General features: G+C 38.5%; 1 protein-coding gene and 1 long non-coding RNA gene across 9 annotated transcripts in view; one reads left to right on the plus strand and one right to left on the minus strand.

Moving 5' to 3' along the window:
* The window catches only part of ADGB (androglobin), a 118340-nt gene that overhangs the window by 92345 nt on the left and 7708 nt on the right, over positions 1-18287 (plus strand). For 6 of the 8 annotated variants that reach the window (XM_084777483.1, XM_084777484.1, XM_084777487.1 and 3 more), the window contains 5 exons: positions 2979-3090; positions 10036-10208; positions 12732-12911; positions 13633-13744; positions 15889-16128. In XM_084777483.1, coding sequence (XP_084633609.1) covers positions 2979-3090; positions 10036-10208; positions 12732-12911; positions 13633-13744; positions 15889-16128 — 817 coding nt within the window. Of the gene's footprint in view, positions 1-2978; positions 3091-10035; positions 10209-12731; positions 12912-13632; positions 13745-15866; positions 16129-18287 lie in introns of those variants that run through there. The other 2 variants (XM_084777490.1, XM_084777489.1) reach the window with 2 other exon arrangements.
* Positions 1-18287, minus strand: part of LOC311595125 — a 350591-nt gene that overhangs the window by 16514 nt on the left and 315790 nt on the right. The gene's annotated exons all lie outside the window — the stretch shown is intronic.

The following is an 18287-nucleotide window of genomic DNA, read 5'->3' on the forward strand; positions in this document are numbered from 1 at the left end:
AGATAGAGAGTGACCAAGGAAGAAACCTGAAATTGACTGTGGCCTCCAAGTGCACCTGTATACAAATGTTCACATGTGTGCATGCACACAGAGGGAACACATAAATGTAAAAACAAGTGAAGATTTATCGCAGAATGTACATAGGGACTGGGGCTTTTTTGTGATGATGCTTTTGGTCATACTACTTAGAAATCATTAGAGACTTTCAACCAAAATTAATCAGAAGAGATGGGGGAAGGACACATCATACTCATCAAAGAAAAAGATTCACCAAAATGACATCTCAATTCTGAACATCTATGCTCTAAATAAAAGGGCACCCATATTCATAAAAGAAACATTACTGATGCTTAAATCATATATCAAACCCTAGATATGAATAATGGGATACTTTAACAGGTTATTGAGACAGAACCTAAACAAAGAAATAATGAAGCTAACCAATGTTATGAATCAAATGGACCTAACAGTTACCTACAGAACGTTGTACTATAACACAAAAGAATATACCTTTTTCTCAGAACCTCTTAAAACCTTCTCCAAATTTTACAATATAGTAGTTCACAAAGCAAGCCTCAACAGATACAAAAAAATTGAAATAATACCTTGTATTCTATCAGAACACTATGAATTAAAGCTGGACTTAAACAACAGAAATAACAGAAAGCCTACAAACTCATAGAAACTGAACAACCCTCTATTCAGTGACCACTGGGTCAGGGAATAAATAATAAATAAATGAGACTTGCTAAAATTCAATGAAAATGAAGACACAGCATATCCAAACATATGATATACAATGAAAGCAGTATTAAGAGGAAAGTTCATAGCACTAAGTGCCTTCATAAGGAAATTGGAGGGACCTCATAATAGCATTTAAAAGCACACCTGAAAGCTCTAGAACAAAAAGAAACAGACATACCTAAGAAGAGTAGACAGAAGGAAATATTAAGACTCAAGCTGAAATCAATAACTTATAAACAAAGAGAACAAGACAACGAATCAACAAAACCAAGAGCTGGTTCTTTGAGAAAATGAACAAAATGGACAAACTCTTAGCCAAACTAAATAAAATATAGAGAGACAGTATCCAAATTAACAAATTCATAAATGAAAAGAGGGACACAGCAACAGACACAGTGGAAATCCAAAGAATCATTAGGTCTTATTTTAAAAACTTGTGCTCCACAAAATTGGAAATTCTAAAGGAAATAGACAACTTTCCTGATAGATAACCACTTACCAAAGTTAGATCAAGATCAGGTAAACAAGTTAAATAGACCTATTCCCCCTAAGGAAATAGAAGCACTTATTAAAATCATTCCAACCAAAAAAGCCCTAGACCAGAAAGTTCTAGCACAGAATTTTTTTAAAAAGAGCTAATACCAATACTACTCAAACTATTCCACAAAATAAAAACAAAAGAATATTGCCAAACTCATTCTGTGAGGCCATAGTCATTCTGATACCTAAACACTACAAAGATTCAACCAAGAAAGAGAATTTCAGACCAATTTCCTATGTGAACATTGATGCAAAATACTCAATAAAATGCTCACAAACCAAATCTAAGAACACATAAAAAAAATAATCCACCATAATCAAGTAGGCTTCACCCTAGGGATTCAGGGATGGTTCAGTATATGAAAATCCACCAATGTAATCTACCACATAAGCTAAAAGAAAAAAAAAACCCACATGATCATCTCATTAGACTCCGAAAAAAGCCTTTGACAAAATCTAACACCCATTCATGTTAAAAGTCTTGGAGAGATCAGGGACACAAGACACATACCTAAACCCAATGAAGGTAATATGCAGCAAGCTGAGAGCCAACATCAAATTAAATGGAGAGACACTTAAAGCAGTTCCAAGGACAAGACAAGACTGCCCACTCTCTCCAGAGCTGTTCAATATGGCACATGAAGTTCTAGCTAGAGCAATAAGGCAACTAAAGATCAAGGGGTGATGAGGCTTAAGGCCTGCATCTTAACTGAGGCTCCCCTCTCCCAAATGACTCCAGACTATATTGAGTTAACATAAAACAAGTCAGAACAAAGAGAAACACTGATTTTTTGGGGGGACGGGAAGGGGTGAAACTATCATTCAAGGGAGAAAAGGTAATCTGTCTATCAGAGGTGAGGGAACCTTCCTGTCCTTCATCACAGCTAATACTGTATATAAAGGTGGATTCCAGCTACACTGTAGATTTAAGTGGGAATATCAAGCCACAAAGGTAATAAAAGATGATGCAGAAGACCAATTTCCTAATTTAAGTATAAAGAAAAGAAAGCCCTAAGTGCCAATCACTTTGAAAAGATACTTGGGTTCTATAGAAATATAAGAATATGAAACAGAAATGCGATTTTTACTTTATGTCCATTGCAGTGGTAAAAATCAGAATATGTAGATGACGGAGGCAGTGACTGGGATGGAGAATGTTAAATGCGCTTTAACTGTGAGACCCGGGGTGTCTTAGCTACTGTTCTACTGCTGTGTGAGACAGGACACGATCAAGACTACTTATGAAAGAGAGGATTTAACTAGGGCAGCCTATGGTGCGAGGTGTGGCAGCAGGCAGGCAGGAGGCTGGAGTAAGAGGTAGAAGCTAACATCTTATCTGCAAGTTGGAGGCAGAGAGACTGGGCCTGATATAAAGCCCACCCTCCAGGACACACCTCCTCCAATAAGTCACACCTCCTTATTGTTCCCAAAACAGTTCTACCAACTTGAGAGGAAGCATTCAAACCTAGTAGCTTATGGCGTGGGGGGTAGGGTGGGGTGGGGTGGGTGTTCTTACTCAAACCTCCACAGCTTGTTTCTAAAAAAAAAAAAAAAAAAAAAAAAAAATTTCGTTTAATTAACCCATGATTTTTATGTTTCATAAAGTTATCCATTATAAGCTTGACCTAGTAACTTTGTGCACGCACACGCTGACTCTCTCGGCTGTCTTGCCTCCCTGCCTTTTCCGCTCTCAGTGTTACAGGTACATCATACAGTGCTTGGTGTTATTCAACAGCTGGCCACTCAATGAAACTCAACTGACATTTGTTCAAATGCTGAAAGACCTAGAGAAGCTTGATATCAAAGGTATGCTGACCTGAATACTTTTACAATACTTTTAAAATTTCATGTGTGTAAGTGTTTTGCCTGCATGTATGTATGCATGTGCATGCCTTGTGCTTGTGGAGGTCTAAAGAGGGCATTGGATCTCTGGCAACAGGAGTTCCAGATGATTGTGAGTCTCCATGTGGGTGTTAGGGGCAGAACCCTGGTCCTTTGCAACAGCAGCAGTGTTCTTAACACTGAGTCATCTCTCTGGATCCATACCTTAAACGTTACTTATACCATTTATATTTTAAGTACTGAATAGTACATTGGTCATACTCTATAATCTATAGTTTCATATTTTCTGTCGTATTAATTATGTTTCAATATTTTTACTACGTAATTTATGAAAAATAAAAGTATTTCATCATGGAGGCCGAGCCTAAACACATTTTGTCTAAGTAGCAAAACTTATGCAGCAGTTATACTTGTAAACCTTTCAAGAAATAAACACATGACTTTTATGATTATACAACTCTATTATCCATAATTGTCAGGAAAGAATAAGATGAAGAGAGACTCTGAAGGTACACTTATTTTATCACAGGACTCAGGAGGCAGAGGCAGGTGGATCTCTCTGAGTTCAAGGGCAGTATGGTATTCATAACTACATTGATCCAGGGTTACATAGTGAATCCCTGTCTCAAAAATATGTTATGCTAGGGCTAGAGAGATAGCTCAGAGGTTAAAATCACTGTCTACCTTCAAGAGGACTGTGGTTCAATTCCTAACACTAACATGACCCGACACCCTCACACAGAAATACATTCAAGGAAAACACCAATGCACATAAAAAATAAAAAGGAATCATCAAAAAATTTTAAAGGTTATGCTAAAGATTCATGTGCAAATAAAACATAATTACATACATAAATAGAAATAATAGAAAAACAGTACAATATTGTCAGTGCTTCTGTGTTCAGCAAAGCTAGCTTTCTTTTTTCTTTCCTGTTCCTCAGGGACAATTCATAGTGCTGATAAATGTTAAATTATATTCCTGGAAGATTAGAACTATAGTAGAGAAAAGAATAAAATCTAAGCCTTCTTGTTTGCCTGGATGGTCTAGTCCTTGAGATGCCTATGCTAATTATAATCATTTGTTAGATCGATCTTGACACAACCAAGATAGTCATGCTACTATTGCTCAAATCAATTCCAAATATATAGCACGTAACAGAGGACACGTTACTCAAGACCTGCTCACAAGAAGAGCCCATCAGGGCTGGAGACATAAGTCAGTGAAGTAAACCAGCCAGGCATGGGCAAGGCTCTTGGTTCAAACTAAGGGTGGGGAGGAGGGAGGGAGAGGTAGAAAGAAGAAGTGGGGGAGATGATGGAGGGAGGGAGAGGAAGAGGGAGGGAAGGAGGGGAAGAGAAGGAGGGAGAGAGGGAGTGGAGGGGTGGAGGGGGAGAGGAGGGAGGGGAACAACCTGATTAACATCACATGGGAGTGCACACATGGTAAGCTATCCAGGGCAAAGCAACATCACACAGTTTAGAATTAAAGTCAATTTAAACAGTGTGTAAAATGTGAAGATAACAACTCAAGTTAAGAGCCAGGCGTGGTGGTGCACACCTTTAATGCCAGCACTCCAGAGGCAGAGGCAGGTGGATCGCTGTGAGTTCGAGGCCAGCCTAGTCTACAAAGCGAGTCCAGGGTAGTCAAGGCTACACAGAGAAACCCTGTCTCAAACAAAACTGAACTAAACTAAACCAAACTAAACAAAAACCAACTTGAGTTAAGTCTACAAGAGGAAAGTCACACTGAGATGGGGAAATGCATCACAATAGCTAAGCTGCTGACTTCTGTCACATGTAAGGGCAGGAGAGCTCTGGTCCTGAAAGATTCTCACAAAGACACAGGCGGCCTGTAGGAGTTCTCAGCTCCTTGTAGCATTCAAACATGGTACCAGTGTTATTCTATATTTCAACTACAATATAGGCCTGCAAGACTCTTAACATGTATTGTTTTGTGATACCACATTTGTCAGTTTCATGTTGGATAAGCACCTGCTGAAATTAAACCATGCCATGCATTGAATAGAATATTTGTTGATGAAAAGTAGTAAGCAAAGAAACTAAGAAGTTATTACATTTAAAACAATCTGGGGAGATTTTCTATTTGAGAGGAGTTGTTGAGAAATCTTTTTGACAATCAAATAGCTTTTGAGTTCAGAGTAAGGGTTGTTACTAATTGCGTTTAAAAATGGTCTTATAATTACATTTTGTTTAGTGTGTGTGCATGTGTGTGTGCATGTGTGTGTGTTTGTGTGTGTGTATGTGTGTGCCCGCATACATGCACACACTTACTTCAGCTTTTGAGTATGGAAATCAGAGGGCAACCTGTGTGAGTTGATTTCCTCTTGCATTATTGTGGGTCCCTGAGATCAAACTCACATAACCAGGTTTGGCAACATTCCCCATTCACCCACTGAGCCTTTCTCGAGGACTCTGAAGTGTGGATTTTTTGGTGACCAGTTCAATTAAATTAAAACATATCAATACATCAACTATAGTGTTTCAGTTCTATTTACAGCTCAAAGCTTACATATTTTCTAGTTTTCTTTTTTAATTTGAAGGATATTGAGTGTTTGGAAAACTTTAGTTCTTGATGTTTTAATTATCAATATTTAGCTTAATTTTGAAATATAAATATTTTTATCAAGAAGAAATAGGTCATGTTATTTTGTTACTGTGCATTTAAATTTTCATATTCATCCTGAAGTCATAAAATATTTTTCATTAATTTAAACAATTTAATTTCTTTGAGAAATATATGATTTGATGTTTTTCAGAACTTTACATCCTTATACCTTAGAAATAAAAACAAAACCAAAAGAATCCCCAGGTCTGATATACAGACACAGATCTGTATTTCTGCTATTATTTATAGGAACTGTGACTTCCTGCAATGTGAGACAACAGCGCCACCTTTTGTTTGTTTCAGTACCTACAGTTCAGCCTTCAGCATTGTGATGCTGTCTTTCTAAACTGAGTCTGCCAATATGCCACCTCTTTATGTTAGTAATCAAGGCCTTTGAGGTTCTGATTTATCTAGTAAAACACATAATTCTTATCTATCAGATACTCTTGGTTTAGGGGCTTAGGTGATAAAGGCTTGCTAGGATTATTTGTTTTAGGAGAGAACTACACAATGAAGCATTGTGAATCCAAGTAAAAAAGTCTTTGTTGGGACAAAATATTACATACATTTTATATTGATATGGTTTAGAATATAATATTTTATAATAACAGACATTTTAAGATATATTACAAAACAGACATGGTTACTATATAAGATTGTTTTGTTTCCACTTACAAGGAAGTGAACCTCTTAGGTAAACACATAATTTGCCCTAAAGAAATTTAGAAATTATAGGATTGTTCAAATGCAAATCAGATTTCAGTTTCCAAGGATACAAATTAAATCACTGACTTTTAGTTGTTAAAAGCAAACTTGCATTTCTATCTATATGGTGTCCTCACCATCCACTGACAGTGTCCGTCTACTGTGTGCTGGGTACGTGGTGTCAGGCTTCTTAAGCGCATGGCAGCAGCAGGGGTTGATTCTCCCTGAGCTCTGCTTGCAAGGGATGTGCAGGGTGATGCCGCCAGGGCATTCTAATTGCAGCCGTTCCCATGATGTCACACCTTCCACAACTTTGGCGTCACCACAACTTTGGAGTCAGTAGACTGGGTTCCATCTCACAGCTTATTTTGATACATGCTGCCAACATAATGCACACTTCCTGCAAGCCTTGCACACTAAAGTAAGCAACCTGGTTATCACTGCATCCTATGGATTAATCAATTGATTTAAAGGGCACAGCATGAAGACAGACAAAATTTACATTTTGTCAGCATCAAAAGGAAAGAAATGTCTAAGAGCAAAGGCCTTGTACATTAATGAGATTAAATGGGTACTAATTCATGCTTATTATAAATAAATGTTTTTATTATAATCTTACTCAGAGACACCACTAAGAACATGAATATGTATAGAAAACAAACAAAAACATGGGAGAATTAAGAAACTGCAGAAGTAAGTATGGATTTGAAAGAAAAGAAGGTAGTCTCCGAAGATCAGAGGAACAAAAAGATATGTAGTAAAATAAATATAAAAATGGCCGCTATAAATTCTCCCTTTTGGATAATTATGTTTTGTAATTTAAATGTGCCTTATAACAAAACATCATTGAACTGTATATGTTCATAAGAGGGACATTCTTTAATTTCAAAGATATAACAAGTTTTAGGACAAAGGGATGGAACACACATTACAAATAGTAACCCAGATAAACCAGGAATTGTCAATAATAGATTTTAAAGGCCAAAACAGGTATTTCAGTTATTTTATAATGCTGAAGAGACCACATATCCATAAAGCAAAACCATTATAAACGTCTGAACCTAACAACAGTCTTTAAAATGCATGAAGCAGAACTCGTATTAAAATAAGAAATGGCTAATTCTACAGCAAGCTGGAAATTTCTGTTACTGCACTTTAAAAGCAAAATTCATAAGCTTATAAAACACTTGAATAACGTGGCAAACAATCCGCCCTAGGAAAAGAATTCTCCACCAAGCACCTCCAGGACCTCTGGAGCATCTGCAGGATGACGCCAGATAAAGCAGTGACATGAGCCTGAACAACCGGGCAGGGGTCAAAATCAGGCAGCTATGTTCTCTGATCACAATGGAAGAAAACTAGAAACCAGTACGAAATGAATGGGGAGATTTCATAGCTGTGGAACAAGCAAACCTGTCTTAACATAATTGTCTACATAAAAAAAAAAAAAGACCTGAAAAATGGAGTTGAGAGGGATGGCTCAGAGGCTAAAGAACACTTACTGCCCTTGTAGAGAACAAAGGTTCAGTTCCCAGCACCTACATGGTGGCTCACAACTGCCTGTAACTTCAGCTTCGGAAAATCTGATGTCTGAGGCCACCTATATGCACAAATGCCACACACACACACACACACACACATACACACACACACACACACACACACACACACACACACACACGTTTGTTCTTTTTAAAGAACAAACTAAAAAAAAAAAGAATAATAAGAAAAGAAAATTAATCCCAAATCAAAAGGAAGGAAACAGTAAAGGTTAGAGCACAGAGGAATGAACTGCATAGCACAGGCAACAATCACGGTAGCTATGTTATGAGGAAAAAGGCCCCCAGAAGGCAAGCAAGGTGATTAATGACCTGATGGGTGTATAACCTTAATGCTCTAAAGTCCACTACCCTATACACTGATGAGGCCAAGAATTCTGAGGCACTGCCTGACAAAATTCCAGTGCCCCAACAACTAGGTGTCCTTAAGGCGTGCTTGACAAAATGCCAGTGCCTGGGTGTCTTGGATTGACCCTTTACTATGGAAATTCCTCACTGCTAGAGGCTTCTCTCCAAAGTTTACAATTGGAAATTAGTAAAAGCTGATGCTAATAAAAACCAAGAAAGTTATTGGTGATTCCTTGGGAAAATACAACTATGTAGAAAAGTGAGTCTTTTACAGAATTTATTCAGATTCATTGTTAGATTATTAATAAATGATTTTGGTAAATGATATAGAGGATTTAAAAAGAATTAATAAAGAAGAAAAATTTAGGGAAACTTTGAAATCTGACAAACTATAATTAAAATCACTAGGTCTGTATGCTCAGCTTCGGAAACTAGGAACTAGTTTAGAAAGAAAGAGATTTTGATCATGCTATTATCAACAGTCCTTGGTGCCTGCTTAAAAGCAAAAGAAAACTGTTTTAAAATTGTAATGTTTCTTTACAGGATTATAATAAAAATAGAAATTGTATTAAAGTAAAAGTACATGATGAGGTTAAAGGAAAGTATTGGAAACAGTCCTAAAGTTCTAATAGTTTTCTATTCTTTGCAAAACTACAGTAAAGATAAAAATTGTATTGATACAGGAATTCAAGACAAAGTCACAGAGACAGGCATGTTGCCTCAGAGAACTGACTGCCCTTCTAGATAAACTTGACAGGCCAGGACTTTTCTGATGTTATGGAAAGACAAAAGGACAAGCCACCTCTAAGTAAAAAGACTACACAATATTTTTAAATGATAGTTTTATTTTAAATATTAAAAAAAATAAAAGATCTACTAAGGTTCAGGAAGACAAGGTTAGGGTATCAGATGGAGGGATTGATCTTTGATCTATATTTTAAAAATATATTTTATTAATTTATTCATATTACATCTCAGTTGTTATCTTGAGCTATTAACTATATCCCAACTTAAAACAAAATTAAGTAGAGTCACTTTGTTTAGCATCTTTTGTAACCCCAAGGCTTTACGATACCAATCATAAGGAAGAAAATTTTGAGTTAAAAGAAAATTGATTTTATCCTAAAGTTAAGATTTAGTCCTCAGGAAATTTGCTGTTTGCTCACTTTGTTCCCCTTGTTCCTATATACTTATGTAACAAAAAAAAAAAAAAAGATTTCAAGTTGTATAACCAATGAGTAAAGTTGATAAAGATCTTTAAGGAAATGATTTTGTGTATAAATAAAGCTTCTGAGAGACACAAGTTGCCAAAGCAGGTAAAGCCACTAAGGCTTCCTCTGTGTCCCAGCTCTCGTCAAAATAAATTGAGTGGTGTTCTGCATCTGATTCTTTCTTCCCTTGCTGCTCTTACATTTACACTTCTTCAGGATCCAACCCTCATCCAGAGTGGGACTCCGCCAATATACACCAATATTGAGTTTATGATATATGAACTATATCTGAATTTTATTAGAATTTTGACCAGTTCTTATGAAACTTTTGTTTACAAGGAAAATAATTTAACTTCTTTGGATGAAGAAGCATTTTCCCAGAGCGCTTGTCATGTCCCTACAGGAAATGGTCTTGTCGTCACGTCACGTCTCATTTGTTTTCACTTTCATGTCTCTTTAGCTCATATAGAGAAACATGAAGAACAAGTTACCACAGGAAGTCAAGATTTCCATGCTGTCAGCGAAGGGCAGAAATCTGTCAGCACTTCCAAAATGTCAAGGAAAGGCAAAGAGAAGGCTGCAGAGAGGGAAAAGTTAGCCAAGGAAAAGCAGGCTCCTCGCTCTGAACCTCAGGTGGGTGCAGGCATGACTTCCTCCTTAAGAGGTGCTGGTGGCACTTGTAAAATGGACGGTAAGGGGAAGTCAGCTATGGAAGAAAATGAGGATTCACTGTCCCAGACTCCAGGAGTGAGAACTCATGTCCACTTGCGTTTAAAAGTCCTACGTTTTAGCTGCATCATGCCCTTGGGAGCATCATGAAGTAAACAAGTTTGACTGTATCCACAGATTCATCCCTTAGCACCTTGATAGTTCTCTCTCTGTCAATCAAAACTCAATACTGGAAAAGCACTTTCAGAGCCATTTAAAGAGAAATGCTAACACTCCAGTCTTCAGAAGTAAGAAAGAAAAGAATTCTTATTTCTGACATGTGGTTCTCATTAAAATACAAAGAGCATCACTTAGGGAGCAAGGTCTTCTGGGTAACAATGAAACCAAATTTTAAGTGAAACCTTTATGCAGTGGCTACAACTGTCTCCTCTTCTCTGATACATTAATGAAACTAAATTTTAAGTGAAACCTTTATGCAGTGGCTACAACTGTCTCCTCTTCTCTGATAACATCATTTCAGATGGGCATAGTCTTGAGCTGCTGTGATGTCCTCTGCACCATACCACTTTTAACAATTAACTTGCCTGGTAGGGTCTTGGAAGTTCGCACTTCTGGAACCTCCAGATTCAAAGCTAGTTGGCCATGAAAACCCTTTCTTTTCCAAGTTGCTTTTGGTCATAGTGTTCATTACATCAACAGAAAAACATACATCCCAGCATATTAAATGGAAACTTGAGAGAGAGATTGGCAAAATGACTATTTGGAGAACAAGGGTCTCTCTCCTTCTCTGATTGTCCAGGTATGAACCTCTCATATGTAAAAGTCAAATCCCATTTCTGCTGTCTCCAATCCTTGGAAGTGATTCTATAGACCTTAAAGTACCCTTCACATCCAGAGTGAATCTGCAGCAACTACATTCAGAGCTAGAAATGATTAATTATCTTGTTCAGTTTTGTGAAGACATCATGAGTGGCCACAAGTATATTTTAGACTTTATGTAAAATATTTTAAACAGTGTGTGTTTGTGTGTGCATGCGCGCGTGTACGTTTGCATGCATGTGCGCACACATACTCATAGGTATATTTGCAGGCCACAGGACAACCCGTGGAAAGCAGTTCTCTCCTTCTACCATATATACTCTGGGGATGGAACTGACAGCATCAGGTTTGGCAGCGAGCCCCCTTACTTCCCTGGCTAGTTTCTGTTTTAAAACGGATACAGCTTAGCATCACTTGGGAAATCAATTGAAGAAATGCTTGCATCAGATTGGCTTGTGGCCATGTCTGAGAAATCATCTTTGATGATTGATGCAGGGCCCAGCCCACTGTAGGCAGCACCATCCCTATGCAGGTGAATCTGGGCTATATAAGAAAGCCAGGTGTACAAAAGCTGGTGAATTAACCAGCAAGGAGCCACCCTTCACGCTGTTTGCTTCAGTTCATGCTTGAGCTTCTGACCTGACTTCCTCCCAGTGATGGGCCCCAGAGCATAAGCTGAAATAACCCCTTTTTCTCCCCAAATTGCTTTGGTCATGGCATTTATCACATCAACAGAAAAACAAACTGCAACACCCATCAGCCAGATTTTGACTTTATTTTGTGTAATTTTAAGTCAAGACTGCATAAAGTGATGGGCATATATACTTGTTTTCATGTGATATACATGAATATGTGTCTGTCTGTGTACATGTATATAGTTACATGTGTATGCATGTGCCTGTAGAGGCTAAGTATTCATGTTAGGAGTCTTCCTCAATCACTTTCCAGTATATTCACTGACATAAGACCCCTCAGCTGAATCCCTAACTCATTGTGGTGGCCGGCCTAGCCAGCCAGCTTGTTCTGGGGGGAATCCCATCTTTACCTTCTGAGCACCTGGGTTCCACATGGGCAGATTTCCTGCATTCTGAACTCTACCCTTTATATTTTCAAAGCAAGCACACTTTATCTGCTCAGCCACATCTCCAGCTCCATAGGTGCCACACACAATTGTACAGGCCATTGACTTCCAACAAGCACAGCCACTGTGCAGCTCCCGGGAAAGATTGTAGATTATGTCCATGAACCCATTGCTGTCCCTGAACCAAAGCTCCAGGTAAGAACCTATCACACTACTTTCACAGAATTCGTACAGATGCCTCATACAAGTGGAATTAATGTGTGTTCAGCTTCTCTTACACCCGGGCCTGCAGGACTCTTCACATGGTAGGGTACAACAGATGTTTACTTGTAGTCAAGCTCAGCACCCAACATGGGAACGTGCTATAAGTTGTTTGTTCACCACCCCGATATTCTTTTATGTTATTCGATTCATATGCTTTTGCGGCTGTAAAAAGTGTATAAGGAACATTCTTACCCCAGTCTTAGCAATCATGGTATGATTTCTCTATGGTAAGTGTCTCACTGTGGGATCCCTGTTTAGCAGGGAATCCTAGAACCTTCCTAGGAGAGAAAAACATTCATATTTTTAACCTTTTTCTTTCCTAGCCAATTCCCACTGCTCACTCTCAGCAAGAAGATCCAAACAAACCCTACTGGATTTTGAGGCTGGTCTCTGAACACAGTGAGTCAGACTATGTTGATGTGAAAAAAGACACAGACCGAGCAGATGAAATCCGAGCCATGAAGCAAGCTTGGGAGACAACTGAGCCAGGAAGGGCTATCAAGGTCACCTGCCTGAAAGGCTGCTCTTTCTTTCTCTCTTCATTGTTGGATGTAGTCGGAGGCATGAGTTCCGTGGGTAAAACCACAGTGGGGTTCCTTTGGGTGTGGGACTTGGAATTTAATATTAGATACTGGCTAGTTGAATTGTGACATGACATAAGACTAAACTGTGACCATCAAACCCCCCTTTACACATAGCTATGAGGGCTGGGTTCATATGTATCCTGAAAAACCTCAAGTAGGAGAGCATGCAACATTTAATGTATGCGTTCCTGCTAGAGCTTTAGAATGAAAAGTATATGCTGCCCCCTTGTGGAATCTAAATACCTGTTTCTCCTTGCTCTTAATAGGACAGGCTCTCAATGTTTTTCCTGATGCTACTGCCCTTTAATATAGTTCCTTATGCTGTGGTGACCACCAACATATTACTTTCATTGCTACTTAATAACATAATTTCCTACTTTAATGAATCGTGATATAAATATTTTTGTAGAGGGTTGCCAAAGAGGTGGAGATCCACAAGTTGAGAATCGCTGGCTGGAGGCCTTAGAACTTCAGTTAATGAAGAGCTGGCCTGGTCTAAACTACCTTATTTGTATTTTCTTCTTTCATTTTATGTTTTGGAACGCATATGTCTCTCTTCCTTTGAGTACCATGACTTTGCTTTGGCCTGCACCACTTGCTGCTTTTCGAAGTGTTCACGGAGCTGACATCTGTCTTCTAGGCTTCTCAAGCCCGTTTGAAGTACCTCAGCCGGTTCATTAAGAAGCCACCTGAACCCCCGGCCCCCATCCCCGTCGCCGAGACTGTCTCTACTACTAAATCCTCAGAAGAAGGTTAGTGGAGGCCATGAGCTGCTCAGGCATTCAGTAGGGCCTCCTTAGTCACAAGGAATCATTTCAGAGTTTATAATCCTTGGGATGGCAAAAAGCCACGTGGCTTCAAATCAGGACACGAATAGCCTTTTAATTATCCAGCCACTTGCACCTATTTTCTCATTCATATGCCCGTTCTCCACACATAGGCAGAAGTAGGTTTTCTTCCTTAAGAGAAGTTGAAGAATATGGTGTGGTGCAATCCCTGCATTTGGGAGGTAGAGGCAAGAGGATTGTCATGTCCATATTCAATTATATAGCAAACTCAAGGCTGGCCTGAGCTACAGGCAACCCTGTGTTTAAAAGATAAGATGATAATGAAACCAAAGATGGAATAAGGTTCTTACTTACTGTGATGGTGGCCATGTGGAGTTTGAGACAGGCCTACAGCTTAATAATGCGGCACCTTAAGAATAAGAGTAAGAATAAGAATAGTTCTAATAAAGATAACTTCTTATGTGGAATCATTGTCAATACAATGACAATGGCCTGGCAACTTGCACTACTTAAACTACAGTTGATTCTGGTACTCAAAGATGATTGTCTTCAAGACCTACAGTGTATACCAAACTGCGCAAGAGTTGGCGGCCCTTCTAGGAAATGGTGATGTGTTTACATATAATCTGGGTACATTCTCCTGCATCCTTCCAATTACCCTCATATTTTTATAGACATAATTCAATCTAAGTGCTTTCTGAGTAGTTGCTATATCATTTAGAGAATATAAAGATAAACAAGTATATATGTTCAGTACAAATGAAACTAACATAGAACTAACTATGTAGTAAATAACAGCATACAATTTTAAACAATGTATTTCGGATTATTTAATATTTACCATACTATGTATATGTGCATGCTGTTTGGGTGGTTGCCATACTACACATACAGAGGACAAACAACTTTGTGCAGTCAGTTTTCTCCTTTCCATGGATTCTAGGAGTTGAACTCAGATCACTAGGCTTACACAGCAAGTATTACTTTACCTCTCTGAGCGTCTTGTCATTCTTTAACCTTATATGTTTATAATGTTGTATTAATTAGTTAATCTTTATGTTATGTATACGTGTGTTTTTTTCCTGCATGTATGTTCATGTACCACATGTGTGTCTGGTGTCCAAGGAGGCCAGAAGACAGCATCATATACCCTAAAACTAGAGTTATAGACAGTTGTCATTCAGGTACTGGGAATCAAATCTGGGTTCTCTAGAAGAGCATCTCTCCAGTCCTGCCTTAACAAATTCTTGATCCATAGTTAGTTGACTGGGTTCATGGATGTAGAACACAGAAATACAGAGGACAAACTAAACTTTTTTTGACATTTGTATACCAGCCCATTAATGTATATTCTGATTTCCAAGGCAGAGAGAATCTCAGTAATATATCTAAGTTTGTGAGAAACAAGAGACCCAGAAAGCATGCAGACCTGGCCCTCCTTTGATCCACTGTCTTGTCACAGATATAGTCATACCTATGTCCAAGTACCACTGGAGGCAGAAGCAATTCACACCCCAAAATCCTCCATTTCATTCAAATCAGAATATAATGTCAAGTAGGTCACCTACAATGGATGAATAAATAGGAGAATAATGCTTGGCTAATGTGCAAGTTGGGGGTCGTTTTTTGTGATTTTTTTCATGGCCAGGAATCACTATTAGAGTGTTGCTAAGGAAAATCTTCTTAGCTGTAGGATCTTCACAAGTAAGAATCTTTTTCAGTTGTATTTTATGACAACTTAAATAAGTATTGACTCAGTAGTCTCTTCTCAAAGAGAAGTACCTTGCATATATACAGTGGTCCCAATACTTAAGGACATCCCCCTCTATAAATATTGCCTTAGTTTCTTAAAGCCTCTGAGTGTGTATGGCTCTCATATCCAGAGGAGGCTTCCAATCATACCTCACACATAGGCCTACACTAGCCACATCACTCTTTGGCATCCCAAGTGCTGCAGGGTGCCCAGGCCCTGGTTAGACATTGCAAAGCTTTGGAATCATGTGCCCCAAATCTGGGCTCCTACGAACCAGCCCTGTTAGTTTTATTTGCATGTGACTTAGCAGAGTGCAAGTTATTTTTTTTTCAGGAACATATACATTGTGCTATAGGAGAAGTAGCAGGAAGTACTGGTAAAGATGTAGACACCAAAGAAGTGCCACCACCAACACCGGCAGCAGGAAACGTCCTGTGGAAGAAGTGGCAACTGTCCAAGAGCATCAAGGATCTGACAAAATCCACAACCAGTGAGGGTGGAGCGCCTGCGCCACCAAAGGAAGAACGCGAACCGAGTGCCCTGAGAAATGTCCTGAGCAGTATATTGAGTGCACAAGCACGCAAGGAGACCCCTGGTGAGTTCTCATCTTGCCGGTAAGGTAAGACACAAACTTGTCTTTGAAATGACAGTACGTCACAGATTATAACAAGCACATGTGAGACTAGGGCTCCCAAAATAGGAGGTGGGGAGGATGATCAGCTTTCACAGCTGGGACTGCAGCATTGGTTCCTGGCATACTAATCTAGATTTCATTGCTCTCCTGAGGACTACAGCAAATGCTGGAGTTAAAAGAAAATACTGTTGACCAAGGATTCTTTATCCAGTAAAAACCATTCTCAAAGACTTAAGCCTTTTAAAAAGTAGCTCAGTTGTCGAGCACTTGCTTACTACATGCAAGATTCTTAGTTCAATTTTCAGTACTAAAAAAAGGGAAAAAGGGTGGTGGTGGTGGTTGATGATTACAGAAAACTAGGTGCATCTTCCTGAAGACTGACGAATTTGAGTCTAGAGTAGATGGCTTAAAATCAGTGTCATAGGAAACCTTCTAGATTAAGAGGAAATGCAGATCCACAAGAAAAGGTCTTACATAGACATATGTTTGAAGAAATCATATTTATATTTCTGAATTTGAATTTTTAAATTGATTTGAAAAGAGTAATCGGAAAACTGTAGTGATTAGCTTCTGACTGGAAACACCATGCCAATAAGAGTACAAATGATGGCCTAGAAACAGGAGCTGTATAAAAAAATATTCTATATGATGTTTGCATGAATACCGATCTGATGTAAATGGTGACAAATGCAAATATGTATTGTAAAAAGTATTGTTAAACACATGAAAATAGCAGCATATCCAAACCACCAGTATACCACCAAGGCAGCTCCGAGGAAGTCTATGAGGATGAGCATCTCCTGGAAAAAAAAAAGTCCCTTCTACCTAGTACAACTCACAGAACTAGGGAACGGAGATTAGAGCTAATACAAATATAGAAGGAAAGAGATAAAAAACAGAGCATAAACAAATGAAATAAAGACTAAAAATCAAGGTACAAATGAGTCACTTTACTAACCTTTTAAAAAGGAGTGGGAGAGACTCAAATAAGTGAAAATAGGAGTTGGAAAGGAAGGCATTAAAATTAACAACAGAGAAATACAACGGTATGCTGGCCATGACCTTAAATGGATGGGAAAGTTGCTGGACAAATAGCTTCCAGGAATTGGATGGTGAAGAGCTAGGAGATGGCTCAGTGGCTAATGTTCAGGTCTGTAGCTCTAGTGCTCACCAACTCGGAAACATGTGGATCCTCAGAGTTTGCTGGCTAGTCAGTTTAGTGAAACAGTGAGCTCCAGGCTCTGTGAGAGACCATGCTGCTAAAAGTAGGTTGCCAGCCATAGCTGAAGATAGCTCTTGTCCTCTGGCTATTGTATGCTTTCCTGTACATACATGAACACACACACACACACACTATATATATATATATATATAGTGTGTGTGTGTGTGTGTGTGTGTGTGTGTATGACAAGAAATTCAAGTCTTTGAAGAAAGAAATCAAACAAGATATCAGAAGACAGAAAGATCTCCCATGCTCATGGATCAGTAGGATTAACATAGTAAAAATGGCCATCTTACCAAAAGCAATCTACAGATTCAATGCAATTCCCATCAAAATTCCAACACAACTGTTTACAGACCTTGAAAGAGCAGCCACCAATTTCATATGGGAAAACAAAAGACCCAGGATAGCTAAAACAATTTTTGTATAAAAACAAAACAAACAAAACAAAAGAACATCTGGAGGTATCACCATCCCTGATTTCAAGCTGTACTACAGAGCAATAGTAATGAAAACTGCATGGTATTGGCATAAAAACAAACAACTTGATCATTGGAGCAGAATTAATGACCCAGAATAAACCCACATACCTACAGACAACTAAATTTTTACAAATAAGCCAAAACCATACAATGGAAAAAATAAAGCATCTTCAATGAATGGTTCTGGTCTAACTGCATGTAGAAGAATTCAAATAGATCCATATGTATTACCCTTCACAAAACTCAAGTCCAAGTGGATCAAAAACCTCAATATAAACTCGGATACATTAAACCTATTAGAAGACAAAGTGGGGAAGAGCCTTGACATCATTGGCATAGGAGACAACTTCCTGAACAGAACACCAATAGTTCAGGCTCTAAGATCAACAATTAGTAAATGGGACCTCATGAAACTG

This window comes from Acomys minous (genome assembly GCF_964271855.1).
Source record: "Acomys minous genome assembly, chromosome: 3".
In the NCBI taxonomy this organism is placed as follows: Eukaryota; Metazoa; Chordata; class Mammalia; order Rodentia; family Muridae; genus Acomys; species Acomys minous.